Consider the following 21,848-nt stretch of genomic DNA (forward strand, 5'->3'; position numbering starts at 1 on the left):
TCATTTTGAGCCTCACTCCTGCTCAGTTCCAGTTCATTCCTTATTTCTAGTGCTGGAAGAGTCAAACATTATCCACACAAATTAGCTCTTCCTCGCTAGAAGTGACTTTGACTTCAGTGACAGAAGTTCCCTGAGCACTCAGCCCCTAATGAGGCAGAGGTTGACTAACTGGATGCCTATTAAAACAGCTCTTAAAAGCCATTACCCTCTCCTTTGTTATAAATTTGCTCCCTTAGATTAATTTACAGAGAGAGAGTTTTGTCCAATAATGCAAATGATTTTATTAAGTAAGCAGCCAACAAGCAAAACAGCGCTGGGCAGCCGGGGAGTCTCTGCTCCACCAACGGCGCGCCCCCAACGCGGCAACTTGCCTTGGTTATATGCTGTAAAGAGTTACACATGCATGAAGTTTCCCAATACGCCTATACATATGCATGACCTATCCCCGCTTCATATTAAAATTAGTTCCAAGAAGTCATTTCCATAAGCTCCTCCCGTCTGCGCTTGCGCAGTGTCTCATGGTGGTGGTCGCTGGGGGTCGTGGGGATGAAGGCTGATGACTCTTCTTCATCACCACTAGTTGACCCCCTGCCTTTGTGCAGACTCAGCTGCTCCTTGGGTCTTGTCCAAACCACGGGATCGGTCTCAGCTGGTTTTTGAGACAGGTTCCCCATTTTTGTCAGGAACCATCTTGATCTAATGGCTCATATTTAGCGCGTATAAGCATTAAGTGTGCTGCTTCCAGGCGGCTTTTTACAATTGCAATTACCCTATTAAAAATACATGGTCCAAAAGTTAACACTACTATTAACAGCAATAAAGGTCCTGCTATAGTTGACAACAAAGTAGTAAGTCAAGGTGAATAATTAAACCAAGATTCATACCAATTTTGCCTAGCTTTGTTTTCCCTTTTCCTTTTTTCTAGACCCTCTCGGCGTTTCGTCATTGTGTCCCTTACCACCCCAGTATGATCGGCATACACACAGCATTCCTCTCTTAAGGCTGCACATAGCCCTCCTTGTTGCAAAAAGATCAAGTCCAATCCTCTACGGTTTTGTAATACTACCTCCGAGAGTGATCTAACTGATTTTTCCAAAGCCGAAATAGATTGTTCAATTCGGGCCAGGTCCTCATCAATTGCAATGCGCAGAGAAGTAAACTCTTGACTTTGCTTAACCAGCGAAGCCACTCCAGTACCAGCTCCTGCTGTTCCTAAAATCATTAACGTGGCCAAAGTTACGGCCGTAAATGGCTCTCTCTTTTCCAGATGGTAATCTGCCACCGTATGCTGATCATATACATATTCTTCAGAGTGATATAAGATTCTTGGTATAATTATTACCTGCACACAAAAATCATGAGACGCGTTGAAAAGTTTTAGTGACAGACAAGGAGTTACCCCTACAGACGAACAAACCCACCTAGTATTATTAGCTGGAATTAACCATTGGGCTGACTGGTCTCCACTTTCTGTGATATTACATAACTTACTCTTTCCTTTGGGAACTGTGCCCACGCACCTACCACTTCCAGATACTTGAGTCAGTGTTATTCCTATATTCTTACCCCAGTTACATTGTGAAGGGTTGCTTTCATTTGAACGAGTGAGGTTAGCTAAATCCCCAATAGCTTCGTAGTACGGGGGTCTTATACTAACACACAGCCAGCAACGTTTGGTTATATTTGGATTTGTTTGGTTCAATACCTGATAACTAGTATTTATAACCTTCCACATATTGTTCTCAGGTATGATTTCATTCTCAGATGTAATTTCATTTCCGGTCTCTTCTCCCCCCCGTAGGAACCACTACCGAACCGCTAGGAGTTAATGTCCCAGGGGCCTCTGTAGTCTTAGCTCTTGGGGCTTCCTCCAATAGTACCTTATTCGGTCCCACTGACTGGGAAGTTCCCACTTCCTCCTTCTTTATTAATATTAGTCCTCCTCTATCAGTCCCAGGTTCCCAATACCTTACACCCCACATTTTCCCTAGGGCCCATCCTACATCCGTGGGTTGGGTGACATTAAAAAAAAGGAATTTACAGTTTCCACGTTTCCATCCCCCTGGTGGGATACACCCATATGGACCCCACTGGACCTTTAAATATTTATCTATACCGTCCCCCGGTATCCAACTAGGAGCTATGGTCTCGCAACCCCAGTAACTACAATAATATTGATTAGGGGCATTACAGTACCCCTTTCCAGGATTCGAACTAGGGCACATATAAAATCCCATATATTCCCAACATCGGGGCCTCGGAACCAGCTGACATAGGGTGGCGTTAAAACTTGGTCCTCCTACTGTTATCTGGGTTGCAATGACCTTTTGGCTTTCCCACTGAATCAGGCTCCACTTAAAAGGTTGGTGGGGGTGATGTGCAAACCCACAGCCTGCCAGTATCAGGATACTGATTCCTATGCATTGGAGGAGGTGATTGAAAGCCATTTTTCTCGGGGTGTTTTAATGGGCTTTATTCAGCCTCTCCCTCCACTGGTTCCCCACCGTTTCACTTCTCTGCCTCGCTTGTCAGTTCGGTTGCAGCCGAACTACAAGGTGTGAATTCTTCTCGGCAGCAGGAGTGTTCTTCAGGGGAATTTGATAGATGGCTGTTAAATAGTCTGCACTCGTTTTTGATTAAACAGGGCTTTTTCCCCTCCCACGATGCACAGTCAATACTTATCGAGTCCGTTTCAGTGTCAGCTTCAAGTCATCAGAACCCGGGGCTGCTTCCCACTTTTCTTCATGGATCGGTCCTTTCACGCGGCTGGCATGCGTCCATCCCTTTTCCGCAGTTCGGACTGCTGTTTCTGTGGTAGGTAAGACAACATAGGGTCCCTCCCAATGAGGTGTTAACGAAGTGTCCCTCCAAGATTTTATTAGGACCTTATCACCTGGCTGTATTCTGTGTATTGCTATATCTAATGGGGGACGTTGTACCACTAGGCCCCTTGCTTGTAACTTCTTTCATCGATTCATTAATTGTATTAAATAGGGTTTTAACTGATTATCCTGTAGCTGAGGATGATCAGAAGGCATTTCTAAATCATAAGGCATACCATAAAGCATCTCAAAAGGCGAAACCCCTATATCAGTCCGGGGTTGCGTCCGTATGTTTAGTAAAGCAAGCGGCAAGCATTTTATCCAAGAAGCCTTGGTCTCTAGCATAAGTTTCATTAGCTGCTTTTTAATTTCACCATTCATTCGCTCCACCTTTCCTGAGCTTTGGGGATGCCACGGAGTATGGTATTCCCAGTTCGTTCCCAATGCTTTCATAGTCTCACGTGATACCTTGGAGACGAAATGGGGACCTCGATCGGAATCAATTGTTTCTATAATTCCATACCTAGGAATTATATTTTCCAGCAAAATCTTTACCACTGTCTGAGCCGTGGCTCTCGCAGTGGGAAAAGCTTCAACAAAATGAGTAAGATGATCTACCACGACCAACAAATATTTTTATCTCCCTGTCTTTGGGAGTTCTGTAAAATCTAATTGAATTCTAGCGAATGGTCTATGAGCCAATTCCCTTCCCCCTAACATTTTCTTTCTGACGTGAACATTTACTTTCCTACAGGTAATGCAATCATTCAGGACACGTTTTGCTACATTGTATACCCCAATACACATGTACTTCCTGGCAAACTGATCTACCAGTGCCTGAGTTCCCCAGTGCGTATTCTCATGAAACCTCCGTAGCACCCGCAGAGCCGCGGATTTTGGTAACATTTCTCGGCCGTCAGGCAGCCTCCGTTTACCCGTGTCTGTCTCTTTTATTCCCATTTGAGACATTTTATCCTTTTCCTGTATTGTAAAACAGAACAAAGTGTAAATAGGCCCATGTACATAACAGTGTGTATACTTTCTCCTATTTCCTGGGGTTTCTTCTTCATCAAAGCAGCAACACTGAACTGCATCCATTCCAAAGTCTTTCCAGCAATCATAGCAGGGGAAATCCTTTACATCTTTCCCACAATCTGGGCAATCTCCCCTTGATGTTACAACTCTTACAGTCACTAATGCAGCCCTTTTTGCCTCCTGGTCTGCCAGGTTATTTCCTCTAATTTGGGGGCTTAACCCTTGCTGGTGTCCCTTAATATGTACAATAGCAATTTCTTTTGGTCCTCTTATAGCCTGCAAAATTTGGGTTATCAATTCCTGATGTATTAAGCCTTTCCCTTGGGAGTTGATGAGTCCCCGTCCTTCCCAGATTTTACCAAATGTATGCACTACTCCAAAAGCATATCTCGAGTCTGTATATATTGTGCCATTCTTGTCTTTCAATAATTTCAGGGCCCGCAGCACAGCATACAACTCGCAAGCCTGAGCTGACCAGCTCGGACTCAATGGCCCTGACTCAATTACTTCCAAGGTTTTCCCATTTACTAATGCGTACCCAGACTTCCGTTTACCTTCCACTATTCTAGAGGAACCATCTGCGTATATTTGTTCCCCTACTTGTAATTCGACTTCTTCCAGATCGGGTCTTAGTTTTGTCTGTTCTTCTATGTTCTGAAGACAGTCATGCACTAAGGCTTCACCCGGTTCCCCATAGAGAAACTGCGCCGGGTTTTGCAAAGAAGTGGTTTCTAAAGTTAACTTTGGAGAGGAGATTAGAATCCCCTCGTATTTCAGCAGCCTCGCAGCTGTAATCCATTTTTCTGCTTTTTGTTGCAACACCCCTCTGATATTATGAGGGGATATCACTTTAATTTCTCCTCCGAATGTAATTTTCTGTGCTTCCTCTACTAAAAGAGCAGCTGCCACAACTACTTGCAAGCAGCTCGGCCATCCTCTGCTGACCGGGTCCAGCAGCCTGGACAAGTAGGCTACTGGCTTTTTACTCCCTGCCCATTCCTGTGCCAAAACGCCATATGCCGTAGGGTACAAATAGGAAGAATGGCCTCTTTAAATCTGGAAGGCTCAGTACTGGGGGATGTACCAATTCTTCCTTCAATTTCTCAAACCGTTCTTCATCCTCTTTTGTCCATTTAAGTAAACCATCTTTATTTAATTTATGATAAAGGAATTTAACTTTCCCACTGTAGTCCTCTATCCACAATATCCAGTCAATCCTAACAATTGCCGTATCTGTCTTTTGGTTTTTGGAGGTTTCAAAGTCAGGATTCCGCTAACTCTTTCCGGGTCCAGCCTTTTAGTTCCCTTACTTAGTCTATGCCCTAAATACTTTATTTCTTGCTCCACAAATTGTAACTTTGATTTCGAAACCTTCAATCCCCACTGACCCAGAAAATTCAGTAACTGGATGCTTGCTCTTCGGACTGTGTCTTCATCCTTTCCTGCTAGTAACAGGCCGTCTACATACTGCACCAAAGTCACTCCCGACACCCTATCATAATCCTGTAAGATCTGCTCCAGGGCCGGCCCAAACAAGTTGGGTGACTCTGTAAATCCCTGGGGGAGCACAGTCCACCTTAATTGCTGCTTCCTGTGGGTATCTGGGTCCTCCCATTCAAAGGCAAAGCAGTCTCGGCTACTTTCCTCCAAGGGACATGCCCAGAAGGCGTCCTTCAGATCTATTACACTATACCACTGATCATCGGGATTTAACTGGCTCAGCAGGGTATGAGGGTTTGCTACTACCGGGAACCTTGTTACAGTTCTTTTACTGATGTCCCTTAAATCATGTACTAATCTATACGTCCCATCTTTCTTTTTTACCGGTAATATTGGAGTGTTAAAAGGGGACATACAGGGCTCTAACAGACCCTGTTGTAATAATCTTTGAATTTCTGGTTTTAGCCCATCTCCCTTCTTTAGACAAGGGGTACTGCTTAATTCTAATTGGTACCTCCAGATTGGTCAGAGTTACCTTGAAGGGTTCAATGTTTAATTTACCCACACTTTTTGGAGTGTACCAAATTCCAGGGTTTATTTCCTGCTCGTCCTCGATTCTCAAGGGACAGAGCTTAATCTTCAGCTCTTTGTCTACTACCTCTAAACTTATGCCTAATTCTACTATCAAATCCCTGCCTAATAGATTGTACTCTGCCTCGGGTACTAGGAGCAGAGTCCCCAGCTTACTTTAGAATCCTTTTCAATTAATACTTCTTTGATAACAGGGACTCCGAGAGGCTCCCCTTTTGCTCCTATTACCTGTACCTTTTCACTTGAAATTTTGCATCCTACGGGCAGGTTTTGGACTGTAGATCTTTCAGCCCCTGTATCTATGAGGAATTCTACCTCCTTACATTGGGGACCCACCTTTAATTTTATCAAGGGCTCTGTTTTTCCTCGGGTCCCCAACAAATAGAGCCCCTGACACCCCTATTCTTCCTTAAACATCTTCTCATCCTCCATCCTCTGCCGACATGCTCTCTTCGTATGTCCCCTTTTGTTACAGTAAAAACAAGTCACATTCCCTTGTCCCTGACCGTCTCCCTCTCTTTCTCCTTCAGGCCTTCTGTGAATCATCCTTGGCCTTCTCTTTTGTTCATTTCCTCTTTGACCTTCCCGCACTGCTGCTACCATCATCCGTACTTGCCTCTTTTCCTTTTCGTCTTCTCTCCTAACATATACCTTTTGTGCTTCCCTCAGGATTTCGTCTAACCCCTTATCTTGCCACTCCTCTATTTTCTCTAATTTTTTTCCTAATATCTGTCCAGGATTTGGCCACAAACTGAGTTTTTCGTAGGGCCTCTCCCACAGGAGTTCCTGGATCTAAACCACTGTATAGCTGCAGACTTTTCCGCCACCTTTCTAACCATTCCATTGGCGTCTCATCTTTTTTCTGCTGTTCGTTAAAAGCCTTGTTAATATTTTGCCCTCTTGGAACTGATTCCCTAATTCCCTGAATAATAATAGTTCTTAAATCTTGCATATGACCGCGGTGGATAGGGTCCTGGTTATTCCAATTAGGTGACTGCATTGGCCATTTAACGTCTGCAGCCGGGCCCTGCTGGTGCTGCTGATCCCAAACTCGCATCCCAGCCCGCCTAATCATTCCCCTTTCCTCCGATGTAAACAGGATTCCCAGGATGGACTGTAATTCTTCCCAGGTATAGATATTAAGACCTAGAAACTGGTCCACCCGTTCTGCCACTCCCAGGGGATCTTCTAACAGACTCCCCATTTCCTTTTTAAAATCTCGCACGTCTCCGGAATTAATGGGGACGGCTACGTATCCCTCTCCAGGCTGAGGTCCTCCCATCGCTATTTCTCGCAGTGGATACAACCCTCCCTCGAGATTTAATTTCTGTTTTCTGGTCTGACTCCTAGTTACTGGCCCTTGGGTGCTAGGATCGGCCTCGTTATCCGATTCCCCTGAGGACAGAGGATCGGCAGGCCCGGTAGGGGAGGGGGCCGTGGGTGTATAAGGGGGTGGTGATACTGGGGTCTCTGATTCTCGCTTCTTTCTCCCCCGCCCTCCTTTTTCTTTTAGTGGGTATAGATTAGTTCTCGTTTCCGAGTTTATCCAGAGATGTGCGTATTCACTTTCTTCTAAACTAAAGGGCTCCTTTGAATTCACGTAAATGTTCAGGGCCTGACATATCCAGTCCTCAAAGGAACCAAAAGGGGGCCAGAAAACATGGTCCCCTTGTATTAATTTATTGCCCCAAACTTCAATGCAAAAATGGATCATTTTAATTTTACTCTTTCCCCGCCTAGAAGGGGAATCATTCCAATTTTTAATCATTAATCCTAATGGGCTATCCGGGGGAATGGGAGGTAAACCCCCACTAAAACCTCCCCCACCCATGGGACCAGAAGGCTTACTGTTCTTCTGTCCCATCTTCCGGAGCACCTTCACACACACACACACACCGCTTCCCCCTTTTCATGGCCCAGTCCCTCGTGGGATGTGGGAACCGCACTACCGAGGGGTCCGCACTCGCCTCGTCCCACTGGACGTCTCACACGGGACGTCTCACACACCGTGCTCTGGGAAACCCAACCCCAACCGAACGGAACACCGGCCTATACTTACTCAGTCCTGAGTCTTCGTTCGGTCTTCGTGCACAAAGATTACTTGGGGTTGCCGGCTTTATTTGCTTGTTGCTAATTTTAGGGTTCGTTGGTGGAGGGTTTGAGTGAAAATCACTCTCAACAGAGGCCACCGAAATCGGTGGGGCACCCCCTCCGGAGAGCTTTTCAGTCAAATTGCCTTCATCCGAGTCACGGCACCAATTTGTAATAAATTTGCTCCCTTAGATTAATTTACAGAGAGAGAGTTTTGTCCAATAATGCAAATGATTTTATTAAGTAAGCAGCCAACAAGCAAAACAGCGCTGGGCAGCCGGGGAGTCTCTGCTCCACCAACGGCGCGCCCCCAACACGGCAACTTGCCTTGGTTATATGCTGTAAAGAGTTACACATGCATGAAGTTTCCCAATACGCCTATACATATGCATGACCTATCCCCACTTCATATTAAAATTAGTTCCAAGAAGTCATTTCCATAAGCTCCTCCCGTCTGCGCTTGCGCAGTGTCTCATGGTGGCGGTCGCTGGGGGTCGTGGGGATGAAGGCTGATGACTCTTCTTCATCACCACTAGTTGACCCCCTGCCTTTGTGCAGACTCAGCTGCTCCTTGGGTCTTGTCCAAACCACGGGATCGGTCTCAGCTGGTTTTTGAGACAGGTTCCCCATTTTTGTCAGGAACCATCCTTTGTGAGGGGCCCCAAGACTCCTTGTTTCAGTTAATTTGCACAGTAGGAAGCAAAGACATTAAGCAACATCCATTTTACTTATCAGGAAGTTACCACAGTTCATTTCGAAACTCCGCCCTTTAGCAGGACTTCCCTATTTTAACAATGAACAAACATCTATAACATATTACATCCTTCATCTTCAATTGATTAATTGCGTGACATGCATTAAACAGGGCACCATATGGTATTGGTTTAATATAACTTTATTTGCATCGCAATAATATTATACTATTTTTATATAAAGCTAAGCTAAGATACATTTACTGTGTTTTCTGAGATACCCCACTGCATGCCAGGAGACCAGAACTGCTGAAAATTCAAAATTAGGTACAACCCTGATAATTTTATTGACAGGTTCTGAAAAGGACCTTGAAAAACCACAAAGTCTTGTCCAGGCCCAGAGGTATCCACCCAGAAGCTCCACTTCTCTGGAGTTCAAGCAGCACGGGTACAAAGGAAGGGGGGTGGGGAGCTGGGGGTCGGCCTCTTCTCACAGGTAACCAGTGATAGGAGCAGAGGGAATGGCCTCAAGTTGTGCCAGGGGAGGCTCAGGCTGGAAATGAGGAGACATTTCTGCTCAGCAGGAGCGGTCAGGCATGGGGACGGGCTGCCCAGGGAGGCGGTGGAGTCACCTGGGGGTGTTCAAGGAGAGGCTGGACGTGGTGCCTGGGGACAGGGTTTGGTGGTGACAGTGGTGGTAGGGGGTGGTAGGACCGGGTGGTCCTGGAGGGCTTCTCCAGCCCTAACGGTTCTACAAACGGCAGAGCCGTCAGCGGGCCCTCACGGCTGGCTGCGCGCACCCCTGCCTCCAGGGCAGCTCCCGCGGCTTCACGGGGCAGCCTCCGCCCCGCCAGCTCCTGCAGGGACCAGGGGCTCCTGACAGAAGTCGCTGCCGTTCTCAGGTCCCCCACCCAACCAGCACGGGGAGCACAGCCGGTGCTTGCAGCAGTCACGGTACGCAGCTCGGCGCTTTGGCTGCCCTGCTTTTGAGACTTTTCCCCGGCTCCCGCAGGGAACGAACCCCACGGAGCCCCCCCACGGAGCCCCCCCGCGGCGGGCCCCGCGCAGCGCTTCCTCCCCGTGACGCCACTTCCGGCGCTCGCCCCGCCCCGCTGCCGGATAAGCGGCGCCGCGCGGACCCGCAGGCTCTTTTCCGCCGCGCGGCGCAAGATGGCGGACACGCAGGTGGGGCCGCGCCGCCACGGGCCGGGGCCTGGGCCCGGCCTCTACCCGGCCTCCTCCGGGCCGCCGCGGCCGGGGGTTGCGGGCCGCTCTGGGTCGGGCCGCCCCGCTCGGGGCTGGTGCGGGGGAGCGGTTGCAGAGGCGGCGGGAGGCCTGCGGGCGGGGGGGGCGGGGAGCCGTGCCGTGCACCGGGGTGCCGGGGGAGAGCCCCTGGGACCAGCGAGGAGCCGTGCCCCGGTGTGGGGGTGGGGGCTCCGGTGAGGTACTGGGGGGGGGTTCTGCACCCAGAGCTCTTTGTGATAACCCCTTCTCCCCCCACAGACCGAGCGGGCCTACCAGAAGCAGCCCACGATCTTCCAGAATAAGAAGCGGGCGCTGCTGGGTGAGGGTGGCAAGGAGAAGCTTCCCCGCTACTATAAGAACATCGGCCTTGGCTTCAAGACTCCCAAGGAGGTAAGGCCCGGCCTCCCCGCAGCGCATGGGCAGGTAGGGCTGCCACAGCCCCACACCTGAGCTCTCAGCCTGGGCCACTGTGCCCTGAAAGCTGTGGTGGTCCTGTCGTGGGGCTACGTGTGTCTGCTCACGGGCTGGGGTAGTTATGGATCCTCAGCACCATCACTGAGCCTCTGCACTGCCTGGACTGTTTGTCCAACCACTGATAACTGATTCTTTTTGCAGGCTATTGAGGGCACCTACATCGACAAGAAGTGCCCCTTCACTGGTAATGTCTCCATCCGTGGCCGAATCCTGTCAGGTGAGTTGTGAAGCTTGTTAAGGAGTAATGCTGTAAACACAGCCGTGTTACCCACTGGTAATTATGCAGAGCCCATGATCTCTGTGTGTCGATCTGGAGCTGCTGGGGAGCTCTGCTGTGGTCCTTGAGCTGCACATGATGCCATTCTCACGATGGTCTTCCAAGCCTCATGGTGAAGGGGCTTTGACGATGATGCCCTTGTGGCTTTGCTGATGCTTGCAGCAAGGACCTGTTGCTGGTGCTGGCCCTTCCAGCTGCACCACGCTGCAGTGTTGATGTTGATATAATGTAGTAGTGGATGGTGCAGGGAGCAATGGCGCTAGGAAGTGTATCCGACAGCTTTACAAAGTCACCAAAAGCACAGGAAAAAATATTTGTTTCATAATATAAACTTGGAGGCTGTAGTTTGATAGGTGGAAAGAAAAAATGTTTCATCCTGGTAGAATTAGGGTGTTAGAGCATTTCTCAAAGGATGCTTTATAACTTACTAACGTAGGTCAGGAGAAATTACCGGAGTTGATGGGGCACCACCTTCAGATGTCAGGTGCCACTCGTCACTGCAGATCTTCTTGAATAGCTTGTCTGAAGTCTGTTCTCCATTAGTTACATACAGATCCCCAGCTAACTTACTAATGGTCGCTGTGTCCTTGCTTATGCTCATGGTCGCCTTCCCACCTCTTGCACCCAGGTGTGGTTACCAAGATGAAGATGCAGCGCACCATTGTCATCCGTCGGGACTACCTGCACTACATCCGCAAGTACAACCGTTTTGAAAAGCGCCATAAGAACATGTCTGTGCATCTCTCCCCCTGCTTCAGGTGCGTGCAAGCCCCTGCAGTCCGGCAGTGGCTGTGCAGCGTGCCAACCCACACAGAGCAGGGGTGCGGCAGTGCCACGTGCTCACGTGTCTGATAGGCGTGTGTCTGATGTGTGTGGTGCCCAACCTAGCTTCTGCCTAGAAACTGAGGTGGGCACGCACATCAGTGGGGTAAGTGCAGTTCTGTTGCCGCTTCTGACCTGGAACTTGTTTGCTGGTGGTGATGTCTGAACTCACGATGGTCTTCAGAGCCCCTGTCGATGAAGGAGGCTGCTGACAATGCCAGTGGCTATTGCTGAACCATAAGACACGTTCTGGTCAGTCTGCCCGTTGACTTCCAAAACCATACACCGTTACAGCTTTGTAGTTTTTTGAAAAAGGGCAAAAAATCTGGGACTGAAGTTTCCAAAGTAGATGCTGAGGCCAACGAGGACAGGTTCAAAGCATTTTTGTCTGCTGTTTGCTTCCTAAGCTCATCTTGAGTACAGGGTTTCCAGGGAAACCTGGATGAGATGAAATGCTAGTCAGGTGGGTTGGGTGGAGTGCTTCAAGCCTGTATGTGACCGGAAGGGAAACTCCTGATTGCTGAAGGGTTTCCCTTCAGGGGCCTGGGACTCATCCTGCTTTTGTGAAAATCTTGTGTTCAGTCTTGTCTTGAGTTTGTGCTCACACGGAGTGACAGGCCTTGTGGCAGCTCAGGGAGTGACTGCTGCTTTTTTAGCACACGTCTTTGCAGCACTTCAGATTGTACTTCTTGATTCACAGCTCTAAGTACGTGAGCTCACTTTCATTGCTGTTACCCAGCAGCATTTCTGGCATCATGTAGTGCAGATGTCTGTGCTAATCAGGCACAAATGCAGAAAACTAACAGCCACTGAGATGCTGGTGTTGTCTTCGCAGGGATGTCCAGATCGGGGACATCGTTACCGTCGGAGAGTGCCGCCCCCTCAGCAAGACTGTCCGGTTCAATGTCCTCAAGGTCACAAAGGCTGCTGGTACCAAGAAGCAGTTCCAGAAGTTTTAAAACCAGCGTAATCAGGAAAAATAAAGCTTTTATAAAAGTCTACCCTGTGTGTATGATGTGAATAAATAGTACAGGAATGCAATAGAACATGCGAACTGGGACTGAAAAAGTGGGTGGAGCTGTTCTTAAGGAAATCTGAGGGTGTTATGCAGATGCTGCTCTGATATTCCAGGTTCCCTGTCCAGGAGAGATGAAGATTCAGCACAAGTGAAGGCTGGGGAATGCTTGTTGTGCCTTTGTCAGCAAATGGGGATGGAGACTTTTTTTGTGGACTTGACAATCTGGCTAGTCCTAGCAAGAGAATGGTCTTCAGCTGGTAGCCTGGCATGGCCAGCTCTCAGCCTGTCCAGAAGAAAACTGCCTTTTGCTCTCTCCTCCCAGGCTTTGTGTTACAGGGCAGGCTGAGTTCAGCCTGTATTAAATGTGTGAGGAGAATGCCCAGTGAAAAGAAAGGGATACTCTCTGCCTGCTGTTAGTCACGTTTTGCAGAGTTCTGACTCCAGGTCTGTACAGATCCTTGGTGTGCTGTTCCACCTTCCCCAGCATAGCTGCAGGAGGTAACAGATGGGAGATTACATAATAATTTGGTTTAGAGTGTAAACTCGGTCATAACAAAGGTAGTTGTGAATGTAAAGATCATTCCTCAGCTTAAATATGTATTCAGAGAGGAAGATGCCACGTGGTGTTTTCACACACGAAGGTGTCGAAGCACATTCACAAGGATACAGAGCGTCAGCAGCTGAAGCGAATGGGAATTAATGCTAAAGGAACTGCTTTTCCTGCAGATCTATTTAGGGGTGATAGTTGCTTACAGTTCCAGCAGTCAGAAAAGGTTATTCTGAGAACTGGGTTAGCCCTGTAGGGCACTGGTCCCACACCTGGGGGAAAATGAGGAGCAATGGTGTGGTGCAGTATGGGTGACACTTGTCTTGTCTTGGAGCAGGAGAAGGGAGTAACGATGAGAACCAGCAGTGTAAATTGCAATTTAGTGTTTTATACCCCACTAGTTGAGCTGGCAGTGTTGTCTTAACCCAAGGCTGCGTCTGGCAGCATTGTTTGTGGAGTTAATGCTGAGAAGGGCCAAGGGAAGGCAAGGTGACCCACAGCTGGCAGAAAATACGGCATAGCGGCAAGTTCTGTATTAATGTGTGTCTGGGTTGCAAAAAGTTACTAGTGGTGTTTGTGTGAGACCTTGCAGGTCCACGCTGCCTTGTATCTCCAACACAAGGCTCTTTCTTCCCCTTGTGGTCAGGAGGAATTTGGTAGAGCTGGCACCAGAGGCTGGGATTGAGCTGGGTGCAGGGTCCCTGAGCCATGCTGGCTGAGCTCTGGTTCAGCATCCCCTTGTCTGGGGGTGTCGCTGCCCTGTCTGAGATGGAGCAGAGCAGGCAGAGGGCTGCAGGTCAGCAGAGACCAGGAGAAATGGGTGGATGGTGCTCCTGAAGTCCTGGCAGGGCTGGAACAGTGGGGCACTGAGCAGGATGGGAGGATGTCTAGAGGCCCAGGGACTCTCAGGACTGAGAAGCTCATGGGGAGCCCATGTGCAGTAGGGTGGCCCAGGGGCTGTGGAGCACAGGACTGCTCCACAACAGGGCTGCCCAGCCAGGCCAAAGCTCAGCAATCTGTGCCCTGCTGCCCGATGCAGTGGCTTCCCCGGCACAAGTGCTCCATGGGGACCTGGTGGGCTTGCAGACCCTGGGCAGGAGCACATTGGCTTTCCACAAATTCCCAGAGTGGCTGAGGCTGGGGGCACCCCTGGGTGCCGCTGCTCGCCCCCTGCCCCAGCAGGGCCCCGCGGAGCCGCTCGCTCAGCCCCACGTCCCAGCGGCTGCTGGAGACCCCACGGAGGAGCCCCCAGCCCCTCTCTGGACAGCCTGTGCCAGGGCTCTGGCACCCGCCCAGCCCAGCAGTGCTGCCTGGGGCCCAGGGGCCACCTCCCGGGCTCCAGGCTGGGCCCGGGGCCTCTGCTCCTGGCCCTGGGCACCCCTGGCGAGAGCCCGGCTCCGGCCTCTGCGCAGCTCCCCGCAGCAGTGGGGGAGCTCCCCCGGAGCCTCCTCCTCTGCAGGCCTCCCGTCACAGCATGGAAGCTTCCGTCCCTCTGAAGCTCTCAGGGGACGCAGACCTCTCTGTCCCCAGCAGCTGGAGCAGCAGAGCCATGCCCTGCCCCAGGGTCACCCTGCGGGAGCTGCTCGCTGCCACCCCCTGCGAGCTCGCTACACCTCCCACACCGCAGGTAGCGCTCACCAGCACGCAGGAAGCAGCCAGCTCCTGCTCAGCCTCTGCCCTGTTCTGCTGGGGCAGGGGCTGAGGTGTCCCAGGGGGATGGAGATGTCGGAACGGAGGGTGACAAGTGGCCAAGCTGCTAAACCTCTCCACCCCCTCCTTGGAGGGTGCCAAGTGTGGCTTTGTTGGGCAAGGGGGTAGCTTGGATGTTCGATCAGCAGCTCACAGCCTAGCAAGGGGTGAAGGTTGTTTCTCCCCTCCTTTCCTGCACCCTCAGCGGCTGCAGGAGCCCCCTTTGTGTGGGGGCTCGCTGCTCTCTGGTGGACCCCCCACATGGTATCCCCTCACAGCCCAGGGTCCCGCTGAGCCCCCAGGGCTGGTGGGCTCTAGGCTCTGCATCCCAAAGCTAGGATGGGACCAAAGGGCTGCGGCCCTCAATAGGGCTGCAGAATGCAGTGCCCGGTTCATCCACTGCCCCGGGGCTGACAGCATGGGAAGTACAAAACTGAGCAGCAGCAGCAGCAGCACTGGCATCATCATCACCACCAGCATCGGCTCCTGCCCCATGCCTCCGGGCTGTTGTTCCTCCCACTGGGGAAAGCTGCAGTCTGCAGTTGGGGTTTTCAGTAATCCAGTCTTCATAGGAGATAAAGCAACTCTGCAATTTCCCAGACCTCTTTTGGAAATCCTTGTGAGCCCTTCTGATCAGCCCCACAGAGCGCCCAGTTTTTGATGTTTTCACTGTGCCTGTGTCTGCTCCAACGCATCTTCAAATCTTGAAAAAGGCTCAGCATGAAAAAGAAATCACTGCTTCTACTTTAACAGATTATGAGAAGTAAAATTTCACCACAATTGTAGTGAAAATGGCTAAAGGTTTTATATGAGAGCTTAACTCATGAGGGAATTACATTATAACATGAGGAAATGGCACAAAGCTGAGCTGGGGAGGTTTAGACTGGACATTAGGAAGAAATTCTTTACTGTGAAGGTGGTTAAACACTGGAAGAGGCTTCCTTGCGAGGTGGTTGATGCCCGAAGCCTGTCAGTGCTCAAGAGGCATTTGTACAATGCCCTCAGTAATGTGCTTTAACTTCTGTTTAGCCCTGAAGCAGTCAGACAGTTGGACTTCGTGGTCTCAGAAGGTCCCTTCCAACTGAGCCATTCCATTCCATCCCATCCCATTCCATTCCATCCCATTCCATTCCATTCCATCCCATCCCATTCCATTCCATCCCATCCCATTCCATCCCATCCCATTCCAATCCATTCCATTCGTGGCCTGCAGTCAGTGGCTCCTCTTGCTCTCAGGAATTTGGAGCACTTGGGAGCGGCACCGCGTGCACCGGGGATGTTCTGGTTAGCCGGGGCAGATGTTCTGACACTGGCAGCATCCCAGTTGCAGCGTGCAGCGCCAACGCGCACAAGAAGCATTCTTATGTCCTGTGCAGCACCCACACGTTGCTGGAGGCCCCTCGGTACAGGGCCGTAATGACCCTCAGGGCAGAATCGGGCTCAGCAGCCGCAGCCGCCAGCGACGTCCCTGTCAGAAGCCAGCGGAGCAGACACGAGTTTGGTGGCTGCTTCATGCTGGTCCCACATACAGGAGCAGAAAACCCACACGGCTCAGTTCTGCAGCTCTCAGTAACAGAAATTAATGCTTCAGCCCGGTTTTAATGGAAAATCTGTCCTGGTCAATTAACTTCTGGAAGGAGTTTTATTTAGCAATTGCATAACATTGTTATTAAAAATGTATCAGCAAATCACAGAGGAAGTGGCTTACAAAGGGAATAGATTTCCAAATATATCTGTTAATTGATTCACGGCACTGAGTGGTGCTGAGCGCAGGGTCGGTGCGGATCCTCGCAGGACGCGTCCTGCTGGATGGCAGCGCTGGCTGTCGGGAGAGGAGCCCGCTGTCCCCAAGGGCAGCGGTGGCCGTTTCCCTGGGCACGCGCCCACCTCCGGCTGCTCCTGAAGCAGGCAGTGGCACAGCACCAGCGCTGCACTGCCCACGCTGCTCCTCCGCAGCCCCTCGGTCCCAGTCCTCACTTTGCCCTCCAAGAATATTGGTGATGGTGACCCGCGGTGCCAGGCCTGGCAGCGCAGCACTGGGGGCCCTGCACTCCCCAGGCACACCCACAGAGTATCGGTGCAGCCGGCATGAACGGGGGGTTGCTGCCGGAGGAGACACAGCACGAAACGCCTTGGAAACCTGCTTTGGGTGCAGGGGAAGCCTGCAGAAATGGGCTGGGGTGGAATTCATCTTGGAACTGAAGCTGAGGAACCAAAAAGCTCGGCCTCAAAGCAAGGAGGCTGAAAAGCGCCATGGCTCAGCCTTTGCGTTTGCACATGGGGAGGATCTATCCAATGCTGCAGGAGTGTTCTTTCACCTGAAAAAAAAAAGAAAAATAAATCACTATTGTGAGAAGCTGAAGATGGGAATTGAAAGGCTGCATGGAAAGGGAGGGCTGCTGGAACGGCACCCAGCGGGGCAGCGCCTGGCAGCACGCAGCATCTCGCCTTGCCCCGACCCGCTGGAGCTGCGGGCACCGGGCCTGTGGGGCGCAGGGCCAAGGGGGGCACGGGGGGCTTCTCCTGACCAGACCATGGCTTTGGCTTCCTGCCTCACGGCACAGGAATTTGTGGTTTTCAGACTGAAGGCAGCAGCTGCCTGCTCACGTTTTGGGGCATGGCCCTGACCCCCCCAGGCCCCGTGGGGCTGCCCCCATCGCCCATGTGCCACAGCACTGCCTGGCAGCACAGAGGCTGCCAACAGAAAAACTTTTTCCTCCTCCCCGTTGTGCTCACTGGGAACATTTCTCAGGGCTTCTTGCTGCTTTCATTACCAAATACATCCCTCTAGCCTTGCCATCTCTCTGAGAATAGCCTGTAGATATTTGCAAATGTGAGCAGCCTCCCAGGCGGCTGCCAGCACCCCATACACAGCCGGAGCAGCTCCTGCGTGTGGTGGGAGAGTCTTCAGCTCCTCTTTAAAGCCTTGGGGCAGCATTTGTCCCAAGGCTGCCCCTCCAATGGAGGCACGTCTGCATGGCGCTGTGAGCGTGTCCAGCTCGGCATCTCAGACGGGGCGAGAGGGGCAGGCTGTGTTTAGAAGGGGACATTTGTGCATTAAGGTGGGTGCTGGGGCTGTCCCGGGAGCTGCTGCAGCTCGGTGCCACAGTGCCAAGCCCTGGAGGAGGAGGTGGCGAAGCGAGGGGATGCTGCTGTGCCAAGGGCTGGGCAGTGCTCCAGAACACCGAGTGATGTTGCAGACTGGATTAATTGAACCAGGATTAAACTTAACCTCTGTGGAGCAGGGCTGTGCTCGGCAGACTAACAGAAGATGCTTTTCTGTAAAGCAGGATGCTCTGAGGCAGAGGGGGCCAGCCCCGGTTTCTGAGCCCACAGCTGTAGCCATGCAGCACCCAGGTGCAATGTCAGCGGTCCCAGAGCAAGTTGCCATACCTCCCGGATCCCTGAGAAGGGGAATCCTTTCCTGACCCAAGCATAGCCTCAAATGCCCTCTGCAAAGCCAGACAAGAGCAGAGCACTGATCCCCTGCCCTGGTGGCCTGTCCTCAGCTGTGGTCTGTCCCAAACACTGCAGGGAACAAGGACAAGGCACCGCTCAGCCCCGTCTGCTGGCCGATCTGGTGGCTTTCTACGGAGTGACTGCATCAGTTGACAAAGGAAAACCAACTGATGTCATCTACCTGGCCTTCTGCAAGGCCTTTGGCACAGTCCCACTTGACATCCTGGTCTCCAAATTGGAGAGAGATGGATCTGTTGGGTGGATCACTTGGTGGGTAAGGAGTTGGCTTCAAGGTCACACCCAGAGAGTGGTGTCAATGGCTCCACGTCCAGGTGGAGGCCGGTGACGACTGGGGTACTGCAGGGCTCTGTCCTGGGACAAGTGCTGTTTAATACCTTAATTCTATGTTAATTCTTTGTTAATATCTTAATTCTAGGTTAATTCCCCAAGGACATCTGGGATGAAGGAATGTTAGGATGGCAGAATTTCTGCACAATAAAGCTCAGGCACTGCTCTGTGGCAGTGTGGGAGCATCCCCACCCTACCTGCCCCTGATACTTTCCACAGCTCCACGTCCATCTCCCTGCCACATTTCAGGGGCCCCAGCTTCGTTCACCCACCGTGGCTGCCTGGCCCCTTGCTGTCCTGCCGAGCAGGGGAAGCCAGGCTGCCCTGCGAGGCGCCGTGTCGTGGGAGCAGGAGCACACAGCACAGCCCCCAGAAGGCAGAGAGGGAAACGGGTGGCAACGGGCGAGGGATGGCAGTGGTGATGTGCGGACCTCGGGCAAGGGGAGCCAAACACAGCACGAGAAAACTGGTGCCCAGCAGCACAGAGGGGCAGCACAACAGCTCTGTGCCACACGCGCTGTCAGAGCCTGGTGCTGCCCCCACGGTACGGCAGCACTCCCAGGGTGTCCCCACGGCCAGGACACGGACACGCTGCTGCACATCCCCGGGCCCCTGCAGGCTGCAGGGGCTGCTCCATGCCCAGCCTGGCTGTGGGACCCCGGTGAGGTGCTGCTAGGGCCAGCTTCATCCTGGCATCACCAGAAAATGAGTCAGGGCCGGTGTCATTCAGAGCGAGGGGAGGAAGCAAAGGCGTGAGGAAACCCCTGGCAGCCCTTCCCCTGCACCTCCAAGCGGCATCCCAGGGCTCTACCGGCATTCCTTCCGCACGTCCGCTGGTCAGGGCAGGATCAGTCCCGCTGGCCCCTCGCTGGGTCCTGGCACGGGAGCGGCACCGTCCCCACACAGCTCAGGGGGTGCTGCAGCTGGGTTGCTCTGCTCCTCTCTGGATGATTTGCACCCTGATTTTTTTACAGGATTTTGGAGGGGCGGGAGGCATGTCAGCCCTCCTCAGGGCCAACAGCAATGTAGTTTGGAGTGCTTGTGGTCACCAGTCCACAGGGCAGCAGTATCCATGTATTTGCAAATTTTGGCGACATCAGTGGCAGCACTCCCTGCAGTTTTGTACCCCCCAGACCCTGGTACCTGCCCATTTGCCCACATGCCTGCTCCTCTCTCCATCTCCTTACTGCAGAAGCCAGAGCAGGACAGACGTGCCACATCCCCTGCGACTGGGCCCAGCTCCCCCCAGAGCAGAGCCGTGGCCAGACCCAGGCTCAGTGTCCCCACCAACACTGCCAGAGGGAGGGGTGACTGGAGCCATGAGAACCCAGTTCCCGTCTTTGGGAGGCAGCTGGGGCCAAGCAGGAGCTCAGCAGAGCTGGGGCCAAGGCAGAGCAGTGCCCGCATGCTGCCAGCACTGGCTGCCCTGCAGCTCCGAGCAGCCCTGGTGCTGCAGATCCCATCCAGGCAGCGCAGTGCCGGCAGCCCTTGCACACCCGTACGCACACACGTGCACACACAGACACCTGGTTTACTTGGCTGGAAGCCACGCAGGGCAGTTCTGCTGGCAGGGAAAGCTGCAAACAGCAATGGCCCAGAGCATCCCACCCAACCCCACAGTCTCCAGCTGGGTGCTCCAACAGCAAAGCCAGGATGTGTAAGCGCCACTTCAGCCCCTCCTGAGCAGGTGGAGACCCAGCACAGTCCCAGAACACCTCCAGAGCCCAGCCAATGGCCCAGGGGACATCTGGTGAGGGAGAAGCTGGAGAAGACCACCCGTAGTCCCCAGGGATCCCCTCAGGAGCTCCCAGCACAGGGATCTGCACCAGGGGCTCTGCACACAGACAGCCCCGCTGGGCCCCCTGCTCCCTGCCCATCCCACAGCCCCCGGCACACCCGGGGCATCGCCCACCACCGGGGAAGTAGGGTTTATGTGGGAGCTGCCTGGGTTGTGTCATCTACACAGGGTTTTGGGGTGGAAATCTGTGAATCTCTGGTGGTGGGAATGGTTCCCAGGATCAAAACACGAGAAATCCTTCTTGGGTCTAATTTTGGCTCCCCAGGCATCACCTCCCCCACAAGTTGCAGCACTATGGCGGGGGGTTGGCGGGGAGAAGAAGGCTGTTCACTGGCTCTGCCAGCTCTGTGGGACGAGGAGGGGTCCCAAGTCCCACAGCCATGGCCGCAGCCCCCTGCCCACCCCCATCCCTGCTCCCCCCACACCTGGGCACAGGATGCTCCTTGCAGAAGGGTTCTGGCTTGTTCCCTGCCTTGTGGGGCTGCTGCCTCTGCCAAGACATTGCATTTTGTTTGCTGCCAGAACAAAAAGCCTGCATATCCCCCGTATCACTTGAAAGAGATTCAAACACTGCTGACACCGCTTTGCTGACAGGGTGGGTCACTTTGGTTTCATGTAGTGCTGTTGCTAAGCTGCTTGTGATATCCTAAAATAAGCCAAACACTCCCTGAAGTCAACATCCATGTTGCCTTCTCCGTGACCAAACTGCATCACCTTTACCCCTTCCATTGGATGTACCCAACGCTGTGCTCAGGCCACCGGCAGCGTGGGACCCAAGGGACCAGGGCAGCGCGTGCCACACAGCCCCAGGCACCCTTGGCCTGAGTGCAGGAGTGGCAGCATTGGTGCAAGCCTGGGCTGGGGCTCGAGTGACATCCCAGGGCCTCCTCCTGGCAGGATGGGCAGGCGAACCGCAGCTCCACCACACCAGGATTCCTCCTCAAGGTGCCACATGCCCAGCACCAGCTGCCACAGGAGCTTCTGTAGCTTCCCGGTATGCTGGCAGCACTTCTCAGCCACCTTTGCCATCCTGGGCTTGACGTGGTGCTTCCCACCCACAGAGGTGATTGTCATGGACAGCTCTGTGCCTGCAAAGTCGTGGCATCAAACAAAACCTTGCCTGAAGCCGGGGCATGCAGAGGGGCAGGGATTCCAGGGGCCAGGTCCATGCCACCACATCCTGCCACTGCTCGATCAGGCTGTCCAGCACCGCTCCCCTGCCCCATCCCCAGGGGCACAGCACAGCATGGTGCCGTGCCGAGGCCCCTGCCAGCACCATGCTCTCCCCATGCTCTGCCTGGACCTGGCGGAGGGCACCAACTGTCCAGCCTTCCTCCCGCTGCCAGTGCCCTGCTCTGCAGGCAGCCTGAGATCAGCAAGAGCTCCATGCGAGGACATCTCCTGCAGCGCCCATTGCACTCCAGTGCCCTCGGCCACCGCCCCACACTGCACCATGGGCTTGGCCTCGAGCTGTCGATGCTCAAGCACCTCCATGTCCTT

General features: G+C 52.6%; 1 protein-coding gene, 1 long non-coding RNA gene and 2 other non-coding genes across 4 annotated transcripts; 3 read left to right on the forward strand and 1 right to left on the reverse strand.

The window, feature by feature from the left end:
- Positions 1 to 1,348: 1,348 nt before the first annotated feature.
- On the reverse strand, positions 1,349 to 20,911 carry LOC118169675. The gene is made up of 3 exons (XR_004752226.1): positions 20,901 to 20,911; positions 5,080 to 5,094; positions 1,349 to 2,608 (listed from the first exon to the last, which is right to left on the reverse strand). It is a non-coding gene; the product is annotated as an uncharacterized LOC118169675 (long non-coding RNA).
- On the forward strand, positions 9,724 to 12,490 carry RPS11 (ribosomal protein S11). The gene is made up of 5 exons (XM_035331147.1): positions 9,724 to 9,856; positions 10,175 to 10,306; positions 10,532 to 10,607; positions 11,296 to 11,425; positions 12,325 to 12,490. The coding sequence occupies exons 1-5, from the start codon at positions 9,842 to 9,844 to the stop codon at positions 12,446 to 12,448; spliced, it is 477 nt and encodes a 158-aa protein (XP_035187038.1). The 5' UTR covers positions 9,724 to 9,841; the 3' UTR covers positions 12,449 to 12,490.
- On the forward strand, positions 10,738 to 10,829 carry LOC118160997. Its single transcript, XR_004747809.1, has one exon. It is a non-coding gene; the product is annotated as a small nucleolar RNA SNORD35 (small nucleolar RNA).
- On the forward strand, positions 11,640 to 11,732 carry LOC118160996. Its single transcript, XR_004747808.1, has one exon. It is a non-coding gene; the product is annotated as a small nucleolar RNA SNORD35 (small nucleolar RNA).
- Positions 20,912 to 21,848: the final 937 nt, after the last annotated feature.

Source organism: Oxyura jamaicensis, chromosome 1, assembly GCF_011077185.1.
Source record: "Oxyura jamaicensis isolate SHBP4307 breed ruddy duck chromosome 1, BPBGC_Ojam_1.0, whole genome shotgun sequence".
NCBI classification, from domain to species: Eukaryota; Metazoa; Chordata; class Aves; order Anseriformes; family Anatidae; genus Oxyura; species Oxyura jamaicensis.

Coding starts and splice junctions, on each gene's coding strand:
- RPS11 (XM_035331147.1), top strand. Junction 10,608..11,295: donor CCGTGGCCGAATCCTGTCAG/GTGAGTTGTGAA, acceptor TCTTGCACCCAG/GTGTGGTTACCAAGATGAAG. Junction 11,426..12,324: donor CATCTCTCCCCCTGCTTCAG/GTGCGTGCAAGC, acceptor TTGTCTTCGCAG/GGATGTCCAGATCGGGGACA.